Here is a 15,114-nt window from a genome sequence, read left to right as displayed (position 1 = left end):
CTACCACTGAGCTACAGCCCTTTCCCTTAATATATAACGTCAGATTCTAGTCCTCATGCTTCTGACTCAAAAGGTCTGCCTCCAACCGAACCGGGGACCTTTTGCTCTACCACCGGGCTCCCTTTCCCCCTCCGTGGGGGGAGTGGGGGCGGGGAAAGGAGTTCTTTTGGGGGGAGGCGGAGGAAAGGGGGGCCTGGAGATGCATGGGCCCAACAGCAGGTGGGGCTGGTGCTCAGCCGCAGGAAAGCAGAGGCGCCTCCGCAGCCGCCATTAAACAATAGCCGGGGAAGGCGAGGCGCCTGGATCGCGCTCGCTCGCTCGCTCGCTCTGCAAGGCCTGAGGCCACGGGGGTGGGCTCCGGCGGAGAAGCGGCGGCAGCGGCGGAGGCAGCAGCAGCAGCAGCAGCAGCAGCAGCAGCAGCAGCAGCGGGCTCTTCCTTCCTGCCCAGGCGCAGCCAGGCGGCCTCCCGGGCGCTTCGATTCCCCCCGGCTGCTTGCCGAAGCGCAGGGAAGAGAAGGAGGAGCCGCCACAAAGCAGCACCCGCCGCCGCCGCCGCCTGCCTTGCAAAGAGCCGCAGGCCAAGGGGCTGCAGTCCGTCGCACCTCTCGCGCGCTCGCTCGCTCCCTCCGCCGCGCCCCCGCGCCCGGGCCTCCTTTGCAGGGGAGCTGTTTGCGCTCGCAGCCAGGGCCGCGCGGATCGGGGCCTGACATGATGTTTCCGCAAAGCCGGCATTCGGTAAGGGGGAGAGGGGGGGGGCCGCAGGGGGGAGGGGGAGGAAGGGATTGGGGCACCCGGGGGAGAATCCTGGGGGTCATGGGGGTGTAATGACGGGGGGAGGAAGGGATTGGGGCGCTGGGGGAGGGGATTGGGGCGCTGGGGCAGAATCTTGGGGGTCATGGGGTTGTCATGACGGTGTGGGGAGGAAGGGATTGGGGTGATGGGGGGAGGGGATTGGGGAACCTGGGGGAGAATATTGGGGGTCATGGGGGTGTAATGACGGCGGAGGGAGGGAGGAATTGGGGCGCTGGGGGGAGGGGATTAAGGTGCTGGGGGAGGGGATTGGGGGCATTGGGTGTAAGGAGGGTGGGGGAGAGAAGGGGATTGGGGCACTGTAAGGAGAATCTTGGGGTCATGGGAGTGTAATGATGGCAGGGGGGAGGAAGGGATTGGGGTGCTGGGGAAGGAGAATCTTGGGGAGAGGGATTGTGTCTAAAGAGGGGAGGGAGGAGGGGATCAGGTATAAAGAAGTTGGGGGGTTGAGATGTGCAGGGGAAATTGTCCACCTTAGATGTGAGAATGTGTGTGGGGGAGAGACTCTCAGCTTCCTTGTGCAGGTCACCCTCCCACCCATCCAAGGAGATACAGAAATTTGGCCCAGAGGCTCGGGGCTGGCATTTGGCCAAGGAAGTTGGGGGCAGGAGGAGAGGGGAAATGTGTGGGGGGGTTGCAAGCTGAGGCACCTGAGCTGTGAGGCATCCGAGGTGCCTTAAGAGAGATGGGGGTAAGAGAGAGTGTCTGCATGTAGGGACTGTTAACATTTCAGTGATCCCCCCCCTTAAAATGCTCCCATGCAACTCCCTGCAGGGAAAAACCTAGCACAGAGATGGTCTGTCTGCCCTACTAGGTTTCTGCTTAGAAGGAGTGGGCTTTTTTAAGTGCCCTATTCAGAAACTGGCTTGTATCCAATGTTAGTCATATTCAGAGTAGACTAATTGAAATGAATGACCGCAACTTAGTTCTGCTAATTTCAGTGGGTCTACTCTGAGTAGGACATACAACTCAGGGTCTTCACCCAACTACCCAGGCAGTCTTGAGCAATCCATTAACCTCCCCACATAATTCTTCTTCTTCAGCAGAGGCTAGTTTTTTGTTTTTACCTCAATGTCTCATAGTTGTCTCAGATTTTCCAGGCTGGATTGCTTCTCAAACCTCCCTTCTCCTTGATCGCAGGTTCCCAGTTGCAATATTTTAATTGCACCCTTTCCTTTTTAATTGGCCTGTTTGCCTTCCGTTTGGTTTCATAAGCCAGCTTGAGGACTAGCCTCCTTGGAAGGCAGCCTAGCCGTAGAATGCACGCAGGTCTAGCTAACGTCTGGGTCTATTAAAATAAGGGTGAGGCTTTCCCCCCCTTCTTCTGTGATCTTCCAGGGTTCTTCGCACCTCCCCCAGCAGTTGAAGTTCACAACGTCAGATTCTTGCGACCGGATTAAAGATGAATTCCAGCTGCTCCAGGCCCAGTACCACAGGCAAGTTTGGATCCCGCTCACTCCAGATTCTTCCACGCTGGTCTCCTCTTTCAAGCCAAGATTCTGTTAATGTTTATGTCAACCTCAGCCGCAGACACCAAATATGCTCCTTCAGCACTTTCCCCAGACCACACCCCTTTCCCCAGGCCACGCCCCTCACCGGCCATGCCCCGCCCTCTCCTTGTGTGTTTTGCCTCTGATTGCGCTTGCCCGGAGAGAGGCTACAGAGGGGCGCGCGAGTGTGTGCATCTCGAAACTAGCCTGATGAAACAACGGTGACGTTCACACCTGTCGCTCCTCCCACTTTTCCTTCTGCACCTACCCACCCCTCAGCACACGGCCCTCGGAAAGTTGCCCAGAAGGGGGTACGGCCCTCGGGCTGGAAAGTATTCCCCTGATGTAAGCCCTTCATGGCTACATAGATGGCGATTTTGTGGCTACGTAGGTGGTGAAGGGAAAAGGTGGGGAGGGGTTCCATTGGGTCTCCATGAAGCCCCAAGCTGGGTGTGGAGGGCCCATTGCCCTCCCATACTCCTTGCCCGCCTGCATTTAGCAATCTGGAGGTAGACTGCACTTCACTATGAAGGTTCCATTTTTTCTCCGTAAGAAGAGTCCTGCTTTTGTTTTGGAGAAAAGCTGACTTAAGGGGTGGGGGTGGGGTTCACGATAGAGGTACCCAAGATTATGCACGGCTTGGAGAAAGTGGATAGGGAGAGGTTTCTGCCCCTCTCTCGTAAGGCTAGGACGAGAGTCGTCCAATAAAGCTGAACGATGGGAGATTCAGGACAGATGAAAGCAGGGAACCTTTTCACACGGGCCCTAGGTTAAATGGTAATGGTTTAATGATAGAAGCTAGTAAGATAACTTGATTCAGGTCAGGCTGATTCCAGCTCTCTCTCCCCCCTCCCCGAAATTTAAAACTAGAGTGCCATCCGTTCTAGTATCCCAAAAGGTTTTCCTCATAAGATCAAGAATTCTCTGCCCTCCGAAGAACCCACTCCCTTTGGTTTCTGCCGGAGGCACTGTCCTTAGCAGGCCTCCTGATTGGAGGAACAGGGACTCAGGGGGATGCAGCGGGCAACCTCCTGTCGAAGGCAAAGTTGCTCTGGTGCATCTCTTGGTGTTGGGTCAGACAGTTTCATCCAAGTCTGCACGCAGCCGCAAACTGGGCGACCTTGGGCCTAACCTCTACTTCACAGGATTGTTATTTGGGTCAAAGGGGCTCCTGCTGGGAGGAAGGGCAGGACATATATCAAATAATAAATAAATAAATACATAAAATGAAGGCGGGGGGGCAGGGACATGGGAGGTTCCTGTACATGGTTGTGCGCTGTTTGGAGGAAAAGCAAGATACAAATACAATAAAAAGGGTCAGGACATGGAATCATGCAGAGACTTAGATGCTTGCCTTTAATTATGTAAATATGTTACTCGGAGTGCCTTACCTGTTCTCTTGCGTTGTGCAAGTTTGGGAACGATCAGGGGCAGAGCCTTTTCCATGGTGGCCCCCAGCCTCTGGAATTCCCAACCTAGGGAGATTCTTTCTTTCATTTTCTCTGCTGCCCCAAAAAACAAAATCAGAAAAAGCCGTCTGCATATCCCTTCTCTTGCGGCTGCGAAGCCTCCGGCGCCAGCAGGCTGAGCTTGGCGTGTCAACATGGAATGTTCACGAACATTTCCAATGGATGTGACTCTTGACGACCTTTTGCGCTGCAGGGCTGTATCCCAGGCCGTGCAAAAGTTAAACATTTTCTGCACGCATCTACCACTCCGTCCCGACAAGCGAGAAGCAGGATCGCAGTTCATGGACGCGTTCTAGCCAGCCAGAATCACTCAGTGAGGGTGCAGAGCAGGGCTGGGGAGTGGGGTTTCTTGGGAAGTGTCCCAAGGGCCAGAAATAAGGAGTTGGAGGGCTGCACTTCCTCCCTGAGCTGCAAGAACATGGTCAATAAAACCTGCCTCGAAACTAGAGATATGAAGGCTCAGGAAAGAAAAAAAAACACACAGTAAAATTCAGGAAAAAAATTGAAATCCGCCCCCAAGAAAAGTGTGTGGGGGGTGGCAGTTGTTTTTTCAATTTTTTCCTGCCCCTCCCCCACATCTCTTATCAAAACCGACGCCTGAAAACATTCAGATTAGAAGCATATGAATTCTGGGAAATGCAGTTGAGTTCTTTCAAATCTCTGCAAAAATTAATGTTGTCTTTACTGGCAATCTCTGCCTCTCTTTCCTCTTCCCTCCGATCGTCCTCCACAGCCTGAAGTTGGAATGCGATAAACTTGCAAGTGAGAAGTCAGAGATGCAACGCCATTACGTGATGGTAGGTTTCACACTCGCGACAAGGTGCCGGAGTGGCGGCATGGTAGGGACGGCGGCGGATGGGGTTAAGGCCCTCGCTGGTGACTTCTTTTAGAAGCCACCCAAAGCTGTTGGGCTCCATCTGTGCTCCATGCCAACAGAGAGGCAAAGGGCCCTTGAACCTCTTTGTCCCCTTACGTTGACTCAGGTCCCATCTAGCCCAGTATTTCCTGTACTGACTGGCAGCCGCCCTCCGGGGTTTCAGGACGGGGCATTCCGGGCCCTACCCGGAGATGCCATTGGGGGTTGAACCTGGGAACTTCTGCGTGCAAAGCAGGTGCTCTAACCACTGAGCCACAGCATGAATCGCGACGGAGGATTTGTCTCCCATTTGGCCTCTGTTCAGGAGCGCGAGGGCCTGAACTGGGCTCCTACAGGGGAAGAGGGTGGGGTCTTTGAAACTTTCCGTCTGCATCTTTGGAGTTCATTTCAGGCCCCCAGGTACCATCTCTGTAGCTGGACGCCTGCGTTGTAAGGCTTCATCTTAATACAATTTTCATTTAAAAACGAATCAACAACTTAAACTGGGGCCATGGTGAAATGTCAAATTGCTGGTCGTGAGCGTCCCCAAAATATCTGTCATTTGGAAATGGAAAACACTGGACACAACAGAGCACGGTCCAGTGGCATCTGTGGGGCGTGATGGTGCCCTTGAGATCTTCCCCTGGTGCCCATGGAGCCTCTGGGCATGTTCCCACTCACTACCCACTTGGTCTTGAAGCGATGAGGGTGGTTTCATTTCTCTCTTTCTCTTGAAAAGTACATAGAGATGAAAGAGGAAGTGGGATAGAGTGCCACTCTTCTCCACTTCCTCCTCCAGCTCTATGGCACAGATTAATTCTGTTAGATCTGACTTTGAGCCAGATCACTTTGAAAAATAAACCATTTATTTGTCTCAAATCTCCTTACTCAGATTTAACATTGCCTCTCTGCCCCCTTGCAGTACTATGAGATGTCCTATGGGCTCAATATTGAAATGCACAAACAGGTAAGATTCTGGCTTTATATCTCCCATGGCATTTTGCCTTCAGTCATCATGCGACCAAGCTTCAGTGCATTTACACATTTTGTTCTAAAATACTTATTTTGGGGGGAGGGGTACAGTTTTTGTCCTAAACTACACAATTTTTGCATGCGTTTTGTCCTAAAGACACAATTTTTGAACGCATGTTGTCCTAAAATATGCAACAAAGTATGCATTTTGCCTTAAAAGAAACAATATTTGTACTCATTTTGTCCTAGAATATGTAACAAAACGATTGGACACATTTTGTCCTAAAATATACTGTTTTTTTTGTTTTTGTACTGACACCTAAGAAAAGTTCTCCGTTTTTCAGTAAAAAGATGGTCAAGTTGTCTTCCTTCTCTGGCTCTTAACTGTGTTAGTCACTTTCACCACATAAGCCACTCCCCCCACTTTTGATTGACAGCCTTCTAATGTCAAACATTTACAACAACCCTGCAAGATGCACCAGTGCGTACTCTCCCTGCATTCCAGATGGGGTAGGGGGCGAGGCTTGTGAGATTGGCTTGCTAGGGTGACAGGGCAGCCCTTTACCCAACCTGGTGCCCTCTAGATGGTTTGGACTACAACTCCTGTCAGCCCCAGCCCTCATCACCACCGTGGTGTTGCCAGTCTTTCACTTGGCATTCTTTCTGTCTCCATTTCAGGCTGAAATTGTCAAGCGGTTAAACGGGATTTGTGCTCAAGTGTTGCCGTATCTTTCCCAAGAGGTAACCCTTCCCCCACACACACCCCCATTGGGAATTGGGGGTATGAGGATAGGGGGTGGCAGAAAATGCAATGGTGGTTCCTGCCACCTTCTACACCAGCTGCATCCTTTGGGACTAAACTTTGCTCAGCTTGCTTTTCGGGATAGGGAATAGGGCCTGGTGACTTTGGTACACTCGAGGACGTCATTTGGAGCGTGGCAAGGCCCAGTGACCAACCTACCCCTTTCTTCTCTGCCTAGCACTCTGTGAGCCTCCAGTCCTTTATCCAAATAGCAGTGTGCCAGGCACTGGTGACCCTGAGATGTTTACTTTTCCAGGGTGCCCAAGTACTCTGTCAGGATGGTAGGGGGTTCTGGGAACTATACATCCCAGTGCCCCTTGCATGCTCACAACCATCCCAGGGCTTCCTCCTCAAGGTGCACTTGGATAGCTAGATTGCAGGATGCCCAATGTCTCTGCTGAGTATTTGGGCACCGTGGGACACTGCATGCCCCAGGGCTGTTGTGCAGAGGCTCAGTTTAATTTCTGAGCCAGAGATGAAAGTCTTGGAAGATGAACTTTGCTCGTAACGCAGCTAGGTCTTAACAAGGTGGAGAAGTCTGCATTCTTCTGCACCGGGCAAAATTCGGCCTCTTCCTTGCTGTAGCTGTCATCTTTTACCTACCCGATTCCTGGGTCTGTAATCAGTGTTAACGGCTTTCAATATTGGCTTTTAAATAGTTGTAACCCGCCTTGGGACCTGCCAGTGAAGGGCAGGTATTAAATTTAACCGTCAACTTCATCTCTCCTCCAACTCTACCACCGTCAACTGCTTCCAAGGCTGTTTTTAAAAGCAATTCCACTCATCTATCTCCCTACCTCACCACCTTTTGCCTGGACCTCTTCCTTCCCCCCACCCAGCATATGTGGGATGTGTATGTGTGTATATATATTCCTTTCTGTCTCTCCTCTCCAGCACCAGCAACAGGTTCTTGGAGCCATCGAGCGAGCCAAGCAAGTGACTGCACCGGAGCTGAACTCGATCATCCGGGTCCGTGGCGCTCCTTACGGGAACTGGGCGGTGGGTGCATGGGAAGCTGTCCACCCCGTCGTTAGTGCTCCCAACTACTGAAGGGCAACGTAGTGTAGTAATTAGCATTGGGCTGGGGGAGACCCTGGTTCGAATCCCCACTTAGCCACAAAGCTAGGTGGATAAATCTGGGCGGCATAGCCTACCTCTCAGGGTTGTGATAATTTTAAAAAGTGGGGATGGGGAATTCCTGTGTGTTGTTTTGAGCTCCTTCGTGGAAAGGTGGGATAGAAATCAATCATTATTATTAAAAATAAACTTTTTTATACTCAGATGCCTGCTTATAAGTCCAACTCATAAGATATTTCTGACCTTTCTAAAATTGATTGATTTCTTTTTAGAAAAATGTTTATTACTTGCTTTATTTATTAAATTTATATCCCGATCTTTGACCCAGAAGCCCAGGGTAGCAAACAAGTGATAAAATACTAAAAACATCTTGAAAACAAAACATCTTAAAAACATCTTTAAAAACAAAACATCTTTAAAAACATATTTAAAAACAATTTCCAACACAGTTGCAGACTAATAAGGTCTCTACTTAAAAGGCTTGTTGAAAGAGGAAGGTCTTCAGCAGGCGCTGGAAACTAGAGGGACATCACCTGTTTAATGTTTAGTGGTCAGGGATGATGGGGGATACAGCCTGAAAACCTTTGGAGGGCTGCAGGTTAGCCATCCCTGCTGGTTAAGCTGAGAGAAAGAGAGAGACTGACCCAAGGTCACCCTGTGAGCTTCAACACTGACTGGGGATTTGAACCCAGGTCCCTCCAGCCCAGCACTCTAACCATGACACCGCACTTGCTCTCAATTTTTGATTGGTTTCTTGTCGCATTCTTGTGCCCCCTGATGCATCAGCAGGGAGCCAGAGGATATGCAGTTTCCCATGGACCCCCAAGTTGAGAATCCTTGGTGGGCATCCATAATTCCCCCTCTTTTCTTCCCCATATTTCTGTCTCTCTCTTTTTTAAAGCACAAACCAAAAAAATGGAGGGGCGGGAATTGGTTCCCACCCTCGTTTAGCGGGTTGCAGTCCATGTTGGGTCACAGCCCAGCAGCTGAAGACATATGTTTTTAATTCCAGAGCAGCTGCCGGCACATCTAGAGGGAGAAGCCTGGGTGTGTATTCTGCCCAGTAATGGTGTTAACAAAACCCAAGATTCAGCAACTGCTTGTCCAACCCCTGCTAATTCATTTGTGAGGAGGCCTTAAGTTATGTGCCAAGCCATAAGGTTCGGCGCAAACGACAGCTTCTTGTTCAGTAGCGGCCAGGGTTTGTTTGTTTTTCACAATTGCAGGCATAGCTGCTTGTGGGTGGATAGGGCGCTCTTTCCCGGAATTTGACCCACGGGAGAGTGATGGAATCGAGGGCTGTCTTGAGAGAATTTTGGGAGGGAGCAGAACTGGGCCTGCCCAGCCCCTGAGACGACCTAGAGTATTGTCAAGGGTGCAAAAATATCAGGCTGCCTGGGCTCAGCTAGTGACTTGTTTTGGAAGGACTCTTGGGCAGATGTACTTGTAGGGGGGGCTTTCAGGGGATGCAATGGAGGGCCCTTGGACTCTCATTGGCTGCCTAGAGGGATGGACTCCATTGCAAAGGGGAGGAAGGATGTCGGGAGCAGTGCTTAAAAATGAAACTGAGGAACAAGCGTTGCAATCGGCCCTTGGTAATTGAGGCTGCTATTCGACGCTTGTTCTCCCTTTTTGTCACAGACTGAAGCAACTTAAGGCGGCAAGCAGGAGCTGCAACGAAACGTTGCAGCGTAGAGGTTTCTAGTCAGCCATTCAGCCATGCCCTTTTGTTTTTCATCCCCCGCACCCCTTCGACAGTTGGTCAACACTCTCAGTCCTCTTTTGGATGCTTGGGGTGTGTGTGTTCTCTGTTAATTTTTCTTTTTAGTATACTTAGAGAGCCAGTGTGGTGTAATGGTTAAGGTGTTAGACTACTACCTGGGAGACCAGGGTTCGAATCCCCACACAGCCGTGAAGCTCACTGGGTGACCTTGGGCCAGTCACTGCCTCTCAGCCTCAGAGGAAGGCAATGGTGAAAACCCCTCTGAATACCGCTTACCTTGAAACCCCTATTCGAAAGGTCGCCATAAGTCGCAATCGACTTGATGGCAGTCCATTTCCATTTTCAGTATACATATGTCAAATTTTGGGGTTCTTTCAGACCAACTGATAACTCCCTGCTAGGTTCTTTAAAAAGCGGGGGAACATGCTCCCCACTTCAGAGAGATTGGTTTGATCCCACACACAAATGGAATCAATAAACTGGTCGACTAAAACGCACGTGATCGATGGGTTTGCAAATGCCTTCAGTGGGGTGGGAGGCCTAAGCCTTCCCAAATCCCGCTCACCCCTCTTTCCTCCCCTCCTGTTTCTCTGTGTTCTTGTTTCCCTACAGCAGCAGCTCCAAGCTCACCAGCTGTCCCAGCTCCAAGCTCTTGCCCTGCCCTTGACCCCGCTACCGGTGGGCTTGCAGCCTCCCTCCCTCCCCGCTGTCAGCGCCAGCACCGGGCTCCTCTCTCTCTCCGCCCTCGGCTCGCAAGCTCACCTCTCCAAGGAAGACAAGAACGGCCACGATGGTGATGCCCACCAAGATGACGATGGGGAGAAGTCGGATTAGGCCTGGGTTTGGCCAGGGGGGGGTAATCCGGGATGTGGGGGGGGGTTACAGAATGGCGGGAAGGGTCGGTAAAAGTTGCAGTATCCACTTTAGCTAGCGTTTGGTGGAACTGTAAGGTGTTTGGCAGGGGACGGAGAGTGAGCCTGCCCCACGACCCACATTGTTGGGGTGTGGGCGACTTGGACCCACCCACCTCTGCACCAATAACATTTTCACGCCCCCCCCTTTTTTTGAATTCCAGCCAGTTTAGCATGCGGCTGTTGCAGCAGTGGGGATCTCCAAAGGCACAATTGGCAGTTGCATCGCAAGGAAATTGTGCGTGACCGGGCGGGGGGAGGGAGGAAAGGGCTTGACCTCTTCTTCCTTTCCTACCTGACCCCCCCCTTCAAATTCAGTTTCTGCATACGAAGGCGTGCATCAAAACTCTTTTAACTTTTTTTCTTGATAGGGCCCACATGCAGTGGTTGACGGGAACAGTATATGCTCTGTGGCTACCCTAGGCTTGCTCAGCTTTGCTGAGTGATGCTCTGAGATCCGAGCGGAAGGTGGTTTGGGAGCACTTGAGGGAGAGGGAGACCAGGGTGTTTGTTTTTTTTCTGCCGAACTCCTGGAAAAATCATTAGAGGGAGATCCATGCAGCCTCGAGGGTTTTTCCAAAGTCCAGAACGGCTGGATGTTCGTCTGGGCAGCTCCGCTTTAGAAATTGGAGGGATTCGCAAGGAGATGTCCAAATGCTTTGCAATCGCTCGGCAGGGGATTTGGGGTCCTGGCTGCCCAACGATGACAACAGAAAGGTTTTATTTGCCAAATTGCCTTCGCACTGGGGCATTTGATGGACTTTGGAAAAGCTTTCAAAACTTGATTGGCCTAGAGACCTGCCCTGTGTTAAGGACTAACTGCACAATCCTAACCATGCCTACTCAGAAAGTAAATCCTATTGAATACAATGGGTTTTATCCAACGGTAGCCCACCTCGGAGTAAACCATCTGAAACTGGAGGGCGTCACTTACTGAAGTCCGTTAATTTCAGTGGGTCTACACTGAGTAGGACTTGGTGGGATTCAACCCAATGGGGCTTACTCTCAGGGAAGGGATTAGGATGGCAGCCTAACAAAGAATAAAAATACGTAACTCCAGGGGTCACCAATGCAGTGCCCGTGGGCACCTGCGTGCCCATCAGTACCTTTCATGGCACCCTCAAAAGGTCTTCGTAAATAATCCCCTCAAAACTCCACAGTGTACGAGAGCATCCTTGCTCTTCCGGCTCAGTTCCTGTTTGCGTGGGCTCAGTTTCTCCTACGCGAACGCATGCATGCAGCAGCCATTTTGTGGCTGATGCCCATGGCACTTTCTTGGCATTCCATGATGTGCCCGCTGGCTCTGAGAGGCTGGCAACCCCTCCATTAGTCTGTTAGGACACTGTTGTTCAACCTTGGCTCCTCAGATATTGTTACTGCAACTCCTTGGCCATTGGCTAAGCTGCTGGGGTTGATGGGAGTTGTAGTCCCACAGTACCTGGAGACCCACAGCTGAACAACAGTGCATTAGGAAATCTGGTCTGTCGGGTGTGATGTTAAATTTGCTCAAGATGATTATTTCCTAGGGTGGTAGTCAATGCTAGTCTTCACTCAGAGTAGGCCCGTCGAAGTTGATGGACACGACTCACTTTGGTTTGTTGATTTCAGTCGGTCTACTCTTGAGTCTGGCTCAGCTGAATACAACCCACTGGAATCAGGTGTGTCATTTAATTTCAGTGGGTCAACTCTGAGTAGGACTGACTTGAAGACAACCCCTAACCACCAACTAGGAGAGGAGGCCCTTCGCCTGACAGATAAGCATGTTTTGGTTTGGATTGGTCCAGCTGGTTCAGAGCGTGCGGCCCTTTTGTTTAATATAGGGAAGTGTTTCTCTGAAGTGTTTCTGACTGGCTGAGATGCGTCCTTGACCTCTGATCATGCTCCTTTTTTGCCTAGACGGAGGATAAAAGAGGAGGATGCACGAGTTGCGTCTAGAAACCAGCCTACTGTACCAAGGGGAAATTTGCATTGCTCTACCCACTTGTTGCCAACGGTGGGCAGGATCAGAGACACGTGGCCCCCAGAAGGTTGTCCGGAAGGGAATTCGGCCCTCGGGCTGGAAAAGTTACCCCGGCTCTGGCTTAATCCCCTATTTCCCTCTTCTTTTTGCTCAAGGTGGGCTGATCTAATCCCTGTTGGGCCCTTGGGGGGGGGGTCCGCCCCTGCATAATTTTCTTTTACTGGATGCGAACGAATTAACTCTGCGGGGGGACGCACTGTCACCCACTCCGTTTTGCCCAGCGGCATTTCGGTTTGTGTGCGTGGGGACAGTGTTTTCGAGCCCTTGTGCTCTGGTTGGTTCGTGTGCTCTAAGCTCTGCCTCGGGAGTGGGGCTGAGCTTCCACAAACGAGCACCTGGAGAATTGCGTCTGTCGTAGAGTTTGCTCACTCCTCTACCGACCGTGCATTATCCGTCAAGGCTATTGTATTGTAAAACCTCTCCGGTTTGAATATAAGCCATGCTGTGGCTTCCCATCTCTTCTCCTTCACCCCCCCTTCCCACGTGGTAATCCGTGTGTGTCTCTGTCACACATACACACACACACCCCCATTCCTAGCCTTGCGCCACCACTCCCTGCCTGCCAACGCTGTTTTAGATTATGAGCACCTTTTGCATGTGTCTTGTTTTGAAGGTAGCACAGAATTAAAAAAAAAAGTTTTTTATATATATATCTATATATCGATAAATATATAAATATATTCATCCCGCGTCCCCGCCCCTGAGCGACGTTTGATGTGGTGTCGCTTTTCGCACGCTCCTCCCTGTCTGTGCCATCCCCCACTTCGCACACACGCATAAGTACACTCCTTGTAAATCTGGCATCTTTCCAACACCCTTTTCAGTATGACTTGTCTGAAAATTTGGGTGGTGGGAACGGAGAAGGGATTTTTGGGGGGTCTGGGAGGCGAGAGAAGAGACATGAAACATTATCAACCCCCTTTTTATGTTTCGTTTTAAAGGATACTGCAACTTTGTCTTATCTTTCTGTATGCTAGCTTGACTCTTTCCCCCCTCCCATTTAACAAAATAAATTTTAAGACAAAAAAAGAAATTTTCGTGTTTGTATATATTCCTTTAGAGAAAGAAAGAAAAAGAGATCTTACTTTCTTTGTGTGTTTATTAATCACTTGACCTATATATTACAAGGAAATGAAAGAAATTAATTCTGTATCAAGGATGTCTTAGCTGTGCCTTTTTCAAATAAAGAAATCAGATGGTTGGTTAAACTGTGACTGTTTTTTCTTTTATTTCGCTTTGGGGTCTTGATCTTTGGAGTATATTTATCAAGATTTTGGGTGACCTTTTACTGTGTTGCCACCAGAGGGAGCCACTGTTTTGCTATGTGCTCTGCTTGATCTCCCCCAGTGGCCAATGGTGGTACTGCAGCTTCCAGCTCATTGGCTAACAGGTAACACAAGAGGGCCAATGAGAGTTCTTCTGGCCCTATTAAAGCCTCAGGCCCCGGCTTAACTCTTCAGTCCTGGGCTAGTTGCCTCTTGCACAAAGCTGTTAAGACTGTCTTCTCTTTCATCAAGCAGGTAATTTGCCAGTGTGGTGCAGTGGTTAGAGCATAGGATTAAAACCTGGGAGACCAAGGTTCAAATCCCCACTCGGCCATGAAGCTCACTGGGTGTCTTTGGGGGCTGGTTGTTTCTCACCCTCGTGCACCTTGCAGGGTTGTTGTGAGGGTAAAATTAGGAGGGGGAGGACTGTGCATGCAGCCTTGAGCTCCTTGGAGGAAAGGTGGCATATAAATAATGGTAAAATATAGCTGCAGAGTTCGATTTACATCTGCCAAATCTTCCCTGCTGTTTTCTTCCCCTTGCTGGTTCTGTGTTCCAATTTGTGCCATGAACCAACATCCATTGCAGGTGGATCAGGAGTGTTTTGTACAGCCAGGAAGGACTCCATTTGGCTCCCAGAACATCACTAATTCAAGGGCTGAATATGTGTGTGTGAGAGAGAGTGAAAAGGGGGAAACATCAATAATTAAAACGCCACTCAAGACTTCGTAAGCGAAAACATGAGCTTGAAAGCAACCGCGGCTGGCTCCAGAGCAGAGCCTTTCAAAAAGACCTGTAGCCAGCTCCGCAAAGGCTGTGTATTGGCAAAACAGCATTTATTTATTTTTAACTGAGCTGCAAATATCCCCCTTGCCACTTCCTGACAGCAAAGGATTTCATCCTGCCAGATTTGTTTCAGTTTCCAGAGTCTAAATGGGATGAAGGTTGCCAACGTTTGGGCCGGCCTGCGCAGCTCTGCGCTTTTTCAACCGCTGCCCCTGTCCGCTACAATTGGCAGGCGCTGTGCGTGGAATTTCTTTTCTAGCTGTGAAAGGCTTCACTCTTGAGTGCGATGATAGTAATTGTTAATGGCACAGCTAACGCAGGCCCAGTGAACGTTTGGCGATGCTATAAAAATCTAGTAGGGAAGGGGGCATAACGGGCAGGGCCAGGCAGGATCCTGGCGAAGGGTATATAAAAGATTGTCTTACCCCTTATATACCCAGCCGATCACTGCGCTCTGCAGGTGAGGGCCTTCTGCAAATACCATCTCATCAGGAGGTCCATTCTGCACAACACAGGAAGTGGACCTTTAGTGTGGTGGCACCGACTTTTTGTTATTCCCTCCCCTTAAATATTAGACAGGCGCCATCTCTGTTATGCTTTTGGCGCCTACTGAAAACCTTCCTCTTTCAACAAGCCTTTTAAGTAGAGACCTTATCCCAGTCTGCGTCTGTGCTGGAATTGCTTTTAAAGAGGTTTTTAAAGATGTTTTGCTTTAATGTGTTTTTAAAGATGTTTTGTTTTAATATATTTTAATGTCTGCTTTTCTGATGTTTTATAGCGTTTTAAGTGTTTTGTTTGCTGCCCTGGGTTCCTACTGGCAGGAAGGGTGGGACATCATCATCATCATTATCACCACCATCATCAATAATACTAATACTAATAATAAATGTTAGTCAGAGTAGACCCACCAAAAGTAATTGGCATGATTAATTT

At 50.0% G+C, this 15,114-nt stretch overlaps 1 protein-coding gene across 6 annotated transcripts; it reads left to right on the top strand.

Annotated features, from left to right (window-relative positions):
• The first annotated feature begins 223 nt into the window (after positions 1-223).
• On the top strand, positions 224-13,338 carry TLE5 (TLE family member 5, transcriptional modulator). Of its 6 annotated transcripts, none has more exons than XM_061602086.1 (8): positions 224-735; positions 2,149-2,246; positions 4,503-4,566; positions 5,548-5,592; positions 6,276-6,338; positions 7,294-7,398; positions 9,812-9,992; positions 12,007-13,338. In XM_061602086.1, exons 1-8 carry the CDS (start codon positions 709-711, stop codon positions 12,015-12,017), a joined length of 594 nt encoding a protein of 197 aa, XP_061458070.1. In that variant the 5' UTR covers positions 224-708; the 3' UTR covers positions 12,018-13,338. The 6 variants fall into 6 exon arrangements, with proteins under 6 accessions (XP_061458070.1, XP_061458068.1, XP_061458067.1 ...); XM_061602088.1 differs by having other exon boundaries at positions 289-380; positions 412-735; positions 9,812-13,338; XM_061602084.1 differs by having other exon boundaries at positions 9,815-13,338.
• Positions 13,339-15,114: the final 1,776 nt, after the last annotated feature.

The sequence above is a fragment of the Rhineura floridana genome, chromosome 18 (assembly GCF_030035675.1).
Source record: "Rhineura floridana isolate rRhiFlo1 chromosome 18, rRhiFlo1.hap2, whole genome shotgun sequence".
Classification (NCBI taxonomy): Eukaryota; Metazoa; Chordata; class Lepidosauria; order Squamata; family Rhineuridae; genus Rhineura; species Rhineura floridana.
Note: the sequence above shows the minus strand (reverse complement) of the source record. Positions and strands in the feature narration are given on the sequence as shown.